Source organism: Hylobates moloch, unplaced genomic scaffold (genome assembly GCF_009828535.3).
Source record: "Hylobates moloch isolate HMO894 unplaced genomic scaffold, HMol_V3 SCAFFOLD_21, whole genome shotgun sequence".
Lineage (NCBI taxonomy): Eukaryota > Metazoa > Chordata > Mammalia > Primates > Hylobatidae > Hylobates > Hylobates moloch.
This window is the reverse complement of record NW_026652296.1, coordinates 11813597-11826341: the sequence shown is the minus strand read 5'-3', so window position 1 is coordinate 11826341 and position 12745 is coordinate 11813597. Positions and strand designations below refer to the sequence as shown.

The 12745-nt window shown below is 41.9% G+C and overlaps 1 protein-coding gene across 3 annotated transcripts in view; it reads left to right on the top strand.

Moving 5' to 3' along the window:
* ARFGEF2 (ADP ribosylation factor guanine nucleotide exchange factor 2) overlaps nucleotides 1-12745 on the top strand; it is a 115559-nt gene that overhangs the window by 42547 nt on the left and 60267 nt on the right. For 2 of the 3 annotated variants that reach the window (XM_032142284.2, XM_058432751.1), the window contains exons 8-14: nucleotides 1564-1715; nucleotides 4857-4987; nucleotides 6845-7079; nucleotides 8057-8156; nucleotides 8875-9014; nucleotides 10494-10602; nucleotides 11743-11926. In XM_032142284.2, the coding sequence (XP_031998175.1) occupies nucleotides 1564-1715; nucleotides 4857-4987; nucleotides 6845-7079; nucleotides 8057-8156; nucleotides 8875-9014; nucleotides 10494-10602; nucleotides 11743-11926 (1051 nt within the window). The remainder of the gene's footprint in view (nucleotides 1-1563; nucleotides 1716-4856; nucleotides 4988-6844; nucleotides 7080-8056; nucleotides 8157-8874; nucleotides 9015-10493; nucleotides 10603-11742; nucleotides 11927-12745) is intronic. The other variant, XM_032142285.2, reaches the window with a different exon arrangement.

The window sequence follows — 12745 nt, the reverse complement described above, 5'->3', positions numbered from 1 at the left end:
GAATTGCTTGAACCTGGATGGTGGAGGTTGCAGTGAGCCGAGAACGCACCACTGCACTTCAGCCTGGGTGACAGAGTGAGACTCCATCTCAAAAAAAAGACACATAGTCTGACTGTGTTAGGTTTAGATGCTCCACATAGAGATGCCAAGGGCCGTTCCGTATCCCTTGTGGATTAAGGGATGTCCAGGTTTTTCTAGGAGTGGGCTGGAGCCCTGAGATCCATGTCCATTGGAGCTGAGTTTTCATGGCCAGCCATTGATGTGTCAAGGGGGCAGTCCACATGTCAGCAGGTATCAGGTGTACAGGGAAGCTTTATTTTGTTAGGCTTCATTCATAAGTGCCTCATGGTATGGTTTCAGTGGAATTAAACTTGTGTGGCTCAGAATGACTGTTAGATGATCTTTTTTCTTTGTTTCTGCCCAAAATCTCAGGTCAGTGGGTGTATGTTGAACACTTTGTTCCAATGCCAATAAACTATGAATTTGTCCAGTAATCAAAATCTTAATGGGTTTTCATCAGCTTTTTTTTAAATGAGAGTAAAATGAAACAGAGTACAAATGATCTGACTGTATCTGTGTACATATAATGTTAAGTATTGTTTCATGAAATGTGTTTCCGTTACTTATGTGCCTATACCGGGATACAATTTTATAAATTAATTTCTTACAGAGGTCAAGATTTGAAAGCCACTTTTCTAAGCCCTATCTTTTTGTTAAGGTACCACAAAGCTATATACATATTCTATTATTTATTTAACTTCTTATAGAAATGCCTGTAAAATAGAAAAATTTTATTTCATACCTTTAGATTTGTTTCTGGGGTCTATACAAGAAGTCATCACATAATGGATGTTTGTCTTGTTTACTTTGTGTCCTCCAGCCGCTACTGCAGAGCATGGTACATAATACGCGCTTGATAAATATTTATTGAATGAAATATGCTTTGTGAAGCTATTATTGAAAATTGTTCTCATTGTTTCATGTCCCTTATCTACATAAAGAACCACATTATAAATTTTTCTTAGAGTTTCATTGCTCTGCTGATCATCAGATATGCTTTCCTTCATTAAATGATGAAATCTATTTAATTCTTTATTTTAATTATTTCCCTTTTTTCACATGGCTGCCAAGAAGCTCAGGTTTACATGTTTTCTCTGTGACTAAGGTTTTCTGTCATAACTGGCTCTTCTCTAATTCCTTTATTAATGGTACTTTAAAAAAATCTGTACCTTTCATGTTTAGCTGCTTCTAATCTTTTTCAAAAGTGAATGGGGGTGGGCAGGGCTGCTGCATTACACAGTTCTGGAGGCACCATTGATCTGGAGAGAATTGTATGTTGCTGTGGCCCTGGCAGTGGGGCTGTGGATAACAAACACTCGTAAAGCTTAAGCATCACTTTGGCCAAGGCTTTTCCAGGATTATGTCAGTCGTGGGCTGGTGGCACAGGAAAAGGGGAAAAAACAACAGCTGGGTGGTTCACAGATAACTTCTTTTTGGTGTCAGGCAGCCCTTAAGGGTAAGTACAATACTAATTTGGCTATGACTTTGTACTTGTGTTTTAAGAAGCAGTGGAAAAGCATGGTCTGGCAGAACCTGAGAGAGTTCTAGGTGAACTGGAGTGCCAGGAATGTGCTATTCCCCCAGGAGTTGATGAAAACTCACAGACCAACGGGATAGCCGATGACAGGCAGTCCTTGTCGTCAGCAGATAATCTGGTATGTTGGTGATCATCCTCTGTGGACTCATTGCCATTTTTACTTTTTCAAAAGATGCAGAATTAAATCTTTTCTCAAAAGAAGCAACTAAAATAATCAAGCCCTGTTCATTTATTAGTCACACAGTCCTGGGCTGATATTCTTTGTATTAGCAGGTTCAGTTCTTAGAATGTGCTAATGTTGCTTGGTATATAACATCATTATTAAACCCTGTTTACTCAGACTTCTAATACTTAAATTTCTTGCCACTTTTCCTCTCTCTCAAAGTAGTATATATTCATTATAGAAAAATAAAATATATAGTTACCTGTCTTTCCTTCTCTGTATTGAAAAGTCAGTATGACTGTATTGAAAGCCATCCATAACCCATAGATTGCCCTTATTAACATCTTACTTATATCCTTCTAGATTTTTCTCCATCTCACGTATTTTTCCACTTAAATAGAATAATACAATATGTATCCTGTGTTGCAATCTGCTGTTTAAACAGCTTATATTATGAACATTCTCTCAGGCCCATAGATATGTCTGCCACATTATACTTTTAAATAGCCTTACTGTTCTCTTAAAAGTTGCTTTAAAATTAAACATAAACATTAAAATAGGAAGTAATATGATGTGAGTATCTCTCTAGACCCCACTTTCTTTGTCTTTTTACCAGTGTTTCTCAATCTTTTTCATTATTGCCCCTTCCTCCAAGAAAACTTTGTAGACATTTTTTCCTAATCATCATCCCCCATTAAGCTGTAATGCCAGCAATAAACTGGATATCCATATGTTACATGTATATCTGTGCTTTATACATAAAAAGAATAAGGGTTTGTTGTTCTTGTTTGAGACAGAGTCTCAAACCTGTCACCTAGGTTAGAGTGCAGTGGTGTGATCTCGACTCACTGCAGCCTTCTCTTCCTGGGCTCAAATGATCCTGCCACTTCAGCCCCCTGAGTATCTGGGACTACAGGCATGCACCACCATACCTGGCTAATTTTTTATTATTATTTGTAGAGACATGGTCTCACTATATTGCCCAGGGTGATCTTGAACTAGGCTCAAGCAATCTGCCCACCTCAGCTTCCCAAAGTGCTGGGTTTACAGGCTTGAGCCACTGTATCCAACCAGAATAATGTTTTTTCCCCCCTTGAGGACACGCTTAAATCTATACAAGGGACTCGTGTTATATGCTAAGCTGCAATTTGCTTCGTTTGCTCAACACTATATGATGGGCATCTTCCCCTATCAGTATATGTAGAGCTAACAAAAATTTTTAATGGCCATGTAAAATTCTGTATGGATCACTGTAATCTATTAACCAATTCCTTATTGGGTTTTTAGATTATTCCAGTTTTATCATAGGAAATGGTTCTATAATGAATATCCTTATAGATAACTCTTAATTCTTTCTTAGGTATAAATTCCTGCAAGTAGTATTGATGGTTCAAGAGTTGGAAGTTTTAGCTGAGTGTAATAGCATGCTTCTGTATTCCCAGCTACTCAGGAGGCTGAGGCTGGAAGATCGCTTGAGCCCAGAAGTCCAGCCAGGGGAACATAGCGAGACCCCATCTCATAAATAAATAAATGTAGCAAGATCATGTCTCTTAAATGAATGAAAGAGAGTGAGAGTTGGAAGTTTTAAGGCTTTTGATATTTAACACCAAGTCAGTCTTCTGGGAAGGTACTACTTGAATACCTGTCCACCTTTAATCTCTCAATACCCATTTTCCCATTCCCTCATTAAAACTAGGCAGTAGCCTTTATTCAAATCTTTGCTAGTCTGATAGGAGAAAGCTCCTACTCTAATGATGAGTAATAAGGTCATTTAGATTTCTTTATCATTTGCATTTATTGGTACATTGCTTATCCATGTTTTTTTTCATTTGGGAGGAAGGTTTTCATATTTCCATAATGAATTACAAGAACTTTTATATGTGGGGGATATTAATCTTTATTATATGTTTTTCTTTAATTTAATTTTATTTTATTGAGATGGAGTCTCGCTCTGTTGCCCAGGCTGGAGGGCAGTGGCGCAATCATGGCTCACTGCAAGCTCCGCCTCTCAGGTTCTTGCCATTCTCCTGCCTCAGCCTCTCAAGTAGCTGGGACTATAGGTGCCCGCCACCACGCCTGGCTAATTTTTTGTATTTTTAGTAGAGATGGGATTTCACCGTGTTAGCCAGAATGGTCTCAATCTCCTGACCTCGTGATCTGCCCGCCTCAGCCTCCCAAACTGCTGGGATTACAGGCGTGAGCCACCGCACCTGGCCAAAAAATTTTATTTTTATGTTTTGCTTTTAAATGTAATTTACCTTTTTTTAAAAAAAAGTTTATTTTTTTTAACTTTTAAGAAAAAGTTTATTTTGTAATACCTATCCTTCGTTACCCATTTATCGTGCAATAGTTGCAATAGTATTCTTTTTTTTACTTTTTTTTTTTTTTGGTCACCCAGGCTGGAGTGCAGTGCTGCGATCTTGGCTCACTGCAACCTTTACCTCCCAGGTTCAAGCGATTCTCCTGTCTTAGCCTCCCAAGAAGCTGGGATAGCAGAGATGAGGTTTCACCATGTTGGCCAAGTTGGTCTGGAACTCCTGACCTGAACTGATCTGCCCGCCTTGGCCTCCCAAAGTGTTGGGATTACAGGCGTGAGCCATTCATTGCACCTGGCTTACAATAGTATTCTTAGAAATACCTTTCTTACCCAAGCTAATATAATTACCTGTATTAGTTTTGGGTTTTTTGCAGCTTAACTTTTGATCATTTTTCATTTTAAACCACCCATACCAACTCTGAAGAACAGGAAACAAGGTTGTAGAATTGCTGTAATGGCTCCTCCATAGCTCCTATTTTGTCATATCCTCCCCTCCCCCACATCCCTCATCTCTCTATTAAATAGAAGAATTTGAATTTCCATGAGATAATTACATTTCTTATTTTTGGTAAGAGTTAGCTTTTGTTTTGCCCTCTCCCTTTTTATTTTTTGAGATATGGTCTCACTATGTTCCCCAGATTGGACTGCAGCGGTGCCATCATGGCTTACTGCAGCCTTGACCTCCTTGGCTCAATGGATCCTCCTGCATCAGCCTCCAGAGTAGCTGGGACTACAGGTGCGTGCCACCACAGCCAGCTAATGTTTGTTTCTAATCCTAGGAATTGGATGCACAAGGACATCAAGTGGCTGCCAGGTTCTCCCACGTTCTGCAGAAGGATGCCTTCCTTGTGTTCCGCTCCCTGTGCAAGCTGTCCATGAAACCGCTTGGTGAAGGCCCTCCAGACCCAAAGTAAGCAGACAGCAGTTCTTGGCCATCTTCAATCCAATGATCCAGCAGCACATGGTACTGTGTTTCACACTCCCCTTGTTCCAGGAAGTTTCAGTGTCATGTCTCTTTGTCAGTGTAAGTGCAGGAACGGTTTTACAACTTTTCAGACTCATGCAGTCTCTAGAGTCCTTTCACATTGAGTTGTCTCTGTATCCCCACCAACCAAGATTTTGCCCAGTTTTGCTTTTCTTGGCATATGAATGCTAAAAAATAGTCTGTTTACTGAACACATAAAAAACACATTTTTACTAGCTAGTGGATTGAATCTCTTGATGTGGGGTGTGGAGGGACAGGATGCCTGCAAACCTCAGTTCCCTGTTCTGTTGGAAACCTCTGCTTCGTCGATACAGATGTAAGCCCCAGATTCAACACAGGGAAGCCAAATATTTCTTTGTAGTAAACAAACTACTACAAGGATGTCAGCGCTGTGGAGTGAGGAAAGCAGAGGCTTCAGAGCCAGAAAGAGCTGCATTTAGATCTTGTATCCTCCACTTGAGAGCAGCTCCTTGGCTATATGACTTGCTAAGCCTCATCTGAAAAATGGGAATATGGAAAATGATCTTACAGGATTGATTAAATGAAATATCGGTGTTGTCCTGAGCATGGGGCCTTGTACTTTATAAATTATCACTATTGTTCCTGTCATTAGTCATTAATAATCCTCAATTCATCTATTGCAAATGCTGCTAATACTATGATAGGTATTAGGAAAATAGGCCAGGTGCAGTGGCTCACGCCTATAATCCCAGCACTCTGGGAGGCCGAGGCGGGTGGATCCCTTGAGGCCAGGAGTTTGAGACCAGCCTGGCCAACAAGATGAAACCCCACTTCTACTAAAAATACAAAAATTAGCTGAGTATGCTGGTACATGCCTGTAATCCCAGCCACCCGGGAAGCTGAGGCAAGAGAATCGCTTGAACCCAAGAGGCAGAGGTTGCAGTGAGCCGAGATCATGTCACTGAACTCTAGCCTGGGCAACAGAGCAACAATAAATTTTAAAAAATAAAAATAGGCCGGGTGCAGTGGCTCACGCCTGTAATCCCAGCACTTTGGGAGGCCGAGGCAGGCGGATCCTGAGGTCAAGAGATCAAGACCGTCCTGGCTAACACGGTGAAACCCCATCTCTACTAAAAATACAAAAAATTAGCTGGGCACGGTGGCAGGCGCCTGTAATCCCAGCTACTCGGGAGGCTGAGGCAGGAGAATTGCTTGAACCCAGGAGGCGGAGGTTGCAGTGAGCCGAGATTTGTGCCATTGCACTCCAGCCTGGACAAAAAGAGCGAAACTCCGTCAATCAATCAATCAATCAATCAATCAATAAATAAATAAATAAATAAAAAAAAATAAGTGTTAAGAAAGTAGTTCATGAAAATGTACCATTTCTTACCATACCTGAACTCGGGGGTGGACAGTGGGGAGGGAGGGCTGTGAGGTAGGTGGGTAAAGAGCACCATCTTCATGGTGTGTGAAGACAGGGTGAGCCAGGTGTCTCAGCCTCCCACAAGTGATGTAAAGTCGTTGATTCTTGCAGTACAGTTGCAGAACTCACTCTCTAGAATCAGTTGACACTTTGCTCCTGCCGTATTCTCTACTTTGTGATGGAGAGAGACAAAGAGGAGTTGGCAACTCTTGTTCTCAAAGAGCCTGCAATTCCAGAAGGACCCAACTCATGCCATCTGCCCTCATTCTCCTGACATTTAGGTGCTATTAATTCTTTAAAATTCTGCTCATTGGTAAAGGAGCAAGGCCTTCTCAAGAAACATACTGTTGGACATTTTTTCTTTTAGCACTGTTGTGGTTTTTCGTTTTCTTTGCCAGATCCCATGAGCTGCGTTCCAAGGTGGTTTCCCTGCAGCTGCTCCTCTCTGTGTTGCAAAATGCTGGCCCCGTATTCAGGACTCACGAGATGTTCATCAATGCAATCAAGCAATATCTCTGTGTGGCCTTGTCCAAAAACGGCGTCTCTTCAGTGCCTGATGTCTTTGAGCTCTCTCTTGCCATTTTTCTTACTCTTCTTTCAAACTTTAAAATGCACTTGAAAATGCAGATAGAGGTACGGATTCCAAAGTTTTTTCATTTGATTATTTACTATTATTATTAGTCATTAATAATAATACTCAATATTGAGAATGCTGCTAATATTACACTAAGCATTAGGAAAATGGTTCATGAAAATGTTTCATATCTTACCATCCCGGAACTCAGGAGTGTGCAGGCGCAGGGAGGGTAGATGGCATATTCATCGGCTGGCACCCCAGTAAATCAGAACTTTTTGAATGAGTAAGAGAATATCTTTTTATAAAAAGTTACTGCCCCCAGGCTGGGCGCTGTGGCTCACGCCTGTAATCCCAGCACTTTGGGAGGCTGAGGCAGGCGGATCACAAGGTCAGGAGATCGAGACATCCTGGCTAACACAGTGAAACCCCGTCTCTACTAAAAATACAAAAAATTAGCCAGGCGTGGTGGTGGGCGCCTGTAGTCCCAGCTACTCAGGAGGCTGAGGCAGGAGAATGGCATGAACCAGGGAGGTGGAGCTTGCAGTGAGCCGAGATCATGCCACTGCACTCCAGCCTGGGCAACAGAGCGAGACTCCATCTAAAAAAAAAGAAAAATAGTTACTGCCCCCAGATCTTATGTGCCTTTCATTTTAACCAAAGGATATGGTCTGTGTGCTGGGCTCAGCCCCCTGAACGTATCTGTTTGGTCTGTAAATTGTTTAAAATCATTTAGATTAGTTGCCAAATTGAGAAATCCTATTTTACATGAAAATCCAGATTTCTGGTTTCTCCAAAAAGTCACAGCATGGATCCTGCATTTCCACTTGGCAGCTCCCCGATGGGCCCCACCCTGCCAGCCATCCCCACCAAGGCCAGGATCCCAGTGCTGCCCAGCCAGGTGGGCACTCCACTCTTCTTCTGCCCAGGGTGCTTTACTTACTGCACGATCGGGTTGGCTGCTGAAGACTTTGGAGGTTTTGAGCCCTGGTTGAAACTGTTAATTAGTGTCCTCCTTTGTCTTTATGTCATATAGGTCTTTTTCAAAGAGATTTTCCTGAACATTTTAGAAACATCAACAAGTTCTTTTGAGCACAGGTGGATGGTCATTCAGACTCTGACGAGGATCTGTGCAGGTATTTCCACCTGGGGACACTCATCCACTGGACTTTTGATGCTTTAATTTGCCACAGCTCAGATTAAGACTTTTAAAACTTTTAGAGTTTTAAAGAAGGATTAGAAATAAAAGGCTAATTCTAACCTATTCCTGCCCCACCTCTCCTTTTTTAGAGGATGGCCAACTCAGGCTGGTTTGCCAAGGACTTCCTGGTTTTAGCACTAAAAGTCTCATGTCTCAGAAACCCCCTAATCTCGTCAAACTGGGACACTTGGTTACATTACCTACAAGCTGAGTACTGTTAATCATAGGACCTAAGATACTGGTGGTGCCAATTTTTGATTGGGTGCTACAGTAAATGTGGATTTACCTTACACTATACAACTGTGTGGCCTCAAAGTAAGCATCCTGCTTGTCTGGCATCAAATGTAATTTTGTAAGAGTGACACAACTTTAAGAGGTGGGTCAGGCAATTGTTAGCCCCTTCCTTGATGAGAAAAGTGAGGCTTGGATGGGTGGAATGAACTGCCTGAGATTTCAGTTTGCTCAGAAGCAGGCCTGAAAACAACCTCCTGTCTTCCAGCTTCCTAGTACTTCCAACATGTGTTTCCCGAGTGAGATGCGGCCACCAGAGTCTGTAGTTCATTGGGGAAATTTGTTGGCAAACATCTTGTTTGATAAGAAAACCTAACTGCCATTTGATCAGAATTTCTGATACTTGTATGTTATTTTCCAAGATGCCCAGTGTGTTGTGGATATTTATGTCAACTACGACTGTGATTTAAATGCTGCTAACATTTTCGAGCGCCTTGTAAATGATTTATCCAAAATTGCTCAGGGAAGAAGTGGACATGAGCTGGGAATGACACCTCTGCAGGTAAAAACAGTGTGGACACTCAATTATATTAAAGTTTATTCATTCCAATAAACATTTATTGAGTGCCACCACATGCCAGGCACTGTCCTTGATACAGCAGTGAACAAAACAGACATACATATTCACACACTTCCTGCCATCATGAAACGACATTAAAGAAATCAGTTCAGATGATCATAAGGGCTGCAGAGAAGAATAAAGCAGGGATGGCAGAGAGGAAGTGCTGGAGGTGGGGTGCTGTAATTCTTAATGGGGTCATTAGGGTAGTATCCCTTAGAAGGTGACCTTTGAGCTGAGACCCATAGGAAGCAAATTCATTCTCAGTCACCCTTCCAAAGATAGCATGGAAAACAGGATCCCAGTCTGCAACAGAGGCAAAGGAGATTGGCTAGTAGCAGAATACCTCATTAGAGCACCTACAAAGAAAATAGGATGCTTAACTGTAGGTTTCTGAATGAACTGGTCAGAGGGTCTCCGAGCTCCCTGGGATTATGTGTAGAATTTTGGTATATGGGCATTTTTCCTAAAAGATGGTCATAGTTGTCATTAGAATCACAGAGATCTATGCTGTCTGAGATGCTGTTTTGAATCTAAAATATTTGCAATTTTTTTAGATGATCCGCAACTCATATTCAACTTGTTAATTAAGAATACTATTTATTTTTGAAAATCAGTATTTTTATTTACTTAAAGGGTGAGCCTTAAAATTGAATGCATTTGTGGGTATTTAGGGGATACGTTGTATCCAGAGTCACTTACAGCATAATTCAAGGTTCTTTTCTCCTTTTTTTCAGTCACTGGTTAAGACCTTGTTATTTGTTATTTGAGTGTGATTTTTTTTTTTTTTTTTTTTTTTTTTAGACAGAATCTCACTCTGTCACCCAGGCTGGAGTGCAGTGGTGCGATCTCAGCTCACTGCAACCTCTGCCTCCCAGGTTCAAGTGATTCTCCTGCCTCAGCCTCCCGAGTGGCAGGGATTACAGGTGTCTGCCACCACACCCGGCTGATTTGAGACAGGGTTTCACCATATTGTCCAGGCTGGTCTTGAACTCCTTACTTCAGGTGGTCCACCCACCTCGGCCTCCCAAAGTGCTGGGATTACAGGCGTGAGCCACAGCGCCTGGCCAAGACCTTGTTATTTTTTAAAAAATATAAAAATTAAAAATTTTTTTTTTAATCACAAGCAATGAATGAAAACTTCTTTTAAAAATCCAAATAACACTGTTCATTTTAGGAAAACACATATCCCATATTTTTGCTGCTGGGGTGTTTATAATGAGCACCTTTAGAGATGTTCAGGGCTTTTGCAATGTATCCTTGATACTTGTCACTTCTTAGCTCTGGGTTTGTTTCATCTTTAATAGCACTGACTGTCAGTGATTTATCTCTTAGCCTCACTGGGGTCCCAGAAAGCCTCGTATATGTCTGTTCTCTTCATTTTTCTGTTAAGTCTCTTTCCCATGTGACTTCGTCCCTTAGGAGCTCAGCCTGAGGAAGAAAGGCCTGGAGTGCCTCGTGTCCATTCTCAAGTGCATGGTGGAGTGGAGCAAAGACCTGTATGTGAATCCCAACCACCAGACCAGCCTCGGTGAGACAGCATTGCTGCCACACCCACCTCCATTCATAATAGGCTCCTACGACTGCTGGGAACAGTTGTCTTAGTATAGTTGTCTTAGAATTGAAAAAGCCTTTTTAGTTTGCTAAATACCTATATTATTTTGAAAGTTCTGCTTTTTGATGCATCTGGAGTTGTGTGAAGTTATGCTGTAACTTCATTGTTTCAAATACAGAGCCAGTTGCTCCAGTGCCTTTTTAGTAGTTGTTCATTCCCTCACTGATTCAAAGCATCACCTTTATGGTATACCACATTTTCCTATGTATGTAAGTCTGTTTCTGGAGTTTTAATTTTTTTAAAGAGACAGAGTCTCTTTCCATTACCCGGGCTGGAGTACAGTGGTGCGATTATAGCTCACTGCAGCCTTAAACTCCTGGGCTCAAGCGATCCTCCCACCTCAGCCTCCCAAAGCTCTGGGATTACAGACGTGAGCCACTGTGCCTGGCTTTCTTTCTGGATTTTCTGTTCTGTTCTGTTTATTTGTCTGTTTTAACACCAGTACCACACTTGTTTTTGGTATCTTGTAGGGCAAGTCCTCCTATTCATTGTTCTTTAAGTTGTCTTGATCTTTTTTTGCCTTTTTTACTCTTTCATGTGAATTTTAGAATTAGCTCATCAAGGCTGGGCACGGTGGATCATGCCTGTAACCCCAGCACTTTGGGAGGTCGAGGGTGGTGGATCACGAGGTCAGGTGTTCAAGACCAGCCTGGCCAACATAGTGAAACCCTGTCTCTACTAAAAATACAAAAAATTAGCTGGGTGTGGTGGCAGGCGCCTGTAATCCCAGGTGCTCTGGAGGCTGAGGCAGGAGAATAGCTTGAACCTGTGAGGTGGAGGTTGCAGTGAGCCAAGATCGTGCCACTGCACTCCAGCCAGGGTGACAGTACGAGACTCCATCTCAAAAAAAAAAGAATTAGCTCATCAAGTTTCATGAGGAAACAAGTTTTTAAGTAAAGTATCTGAATGATACTAAGGTTTCATGCTTATAATCCTTATAGTATTGACTTGTTGCTATTGCAGGTCTGGGAAAGGGAGCTGTGCAGCCAGACCTAGCTTGGCTGTGTCTGTGTCCCACTTGCTTATTTGGCTTCCTTTACTTTTGTTTCTCTGCAGGTCAGGAGAGGCTCACGGATCAGGAAATAGGGGATGGGAAAGGCCTTGACATGGCGAGACGGTGTAGTGTGACGTCCATGGAGTCCACAGTGTCCTCGGGGACCCAGACAACTGTTCAGGATGACCCTGAGCAATTCGAGGTCATCAAGCAACAAAAAGAAATCATTGAACACGGCATCGAGCTGTGAGTGTGGCTGCCGTTAACTAGCAGGGATTCTAGCAAAGCCATATTTTCTCTGGGAACCTGGGACTGATTCCTAAAAAGAAAATGCCTGTTTACAAAAGGCTGATGCTGGCACTTGTAGCTGAGCCTGATTGAGCCAGGCAATCAGTAAATGAGCATATGTGTGTGTGTCTGTGCACAGAGAGAAAACTTTAATACCTTTGTGCGGTTGATGCAGCCTTTATTTCCCCCTTTTCTAATGAAAATAATAAAACCAATTTAGAAAATACAGAAAAATATAAAGTAAGAATGTAAAAATCACTCATAAAATTACTGCCTGCGATGGCCCGGTGCAGTGGCTCATGCCTGTAATCCCAGCACTTTGGGAGGCTGAGGCAGGTGGATCACGAGGTCAGGAGATCGAGACCATCCTGGCTAACATGGTGAAACCCCATCTCTACTAAAAGTACAAAAAATTAGCTGGGCGTGGTGGCGGGTGCCTGTAGTCCCAGCTACTCGGGAGGCTGAGGCAGGAGAATGGCGTGAACCCAGGAGGCGGAGCTTGCAGTGAGCTGAGATTGTGCCACTGCACTCCAGCCTGGGTGACAGCGTGAGACTCCGTCTCAACAACAACAACAAAAAATTACTGCCTGAGAAAATCACCATTGGTGCATTTTTTTCCACATATATATTATATGAAAAATTTCAGCATACCAAAAAATTACTATTTGTCTTATTTGTTTAATTTTTTTTTTTAGGTATTTTATTTTATGTTATTTTCTTATACTTTAAGTTCTAGGGTACGTGTGCACAACGTGCAGGTTTGTTACATAGGTATAC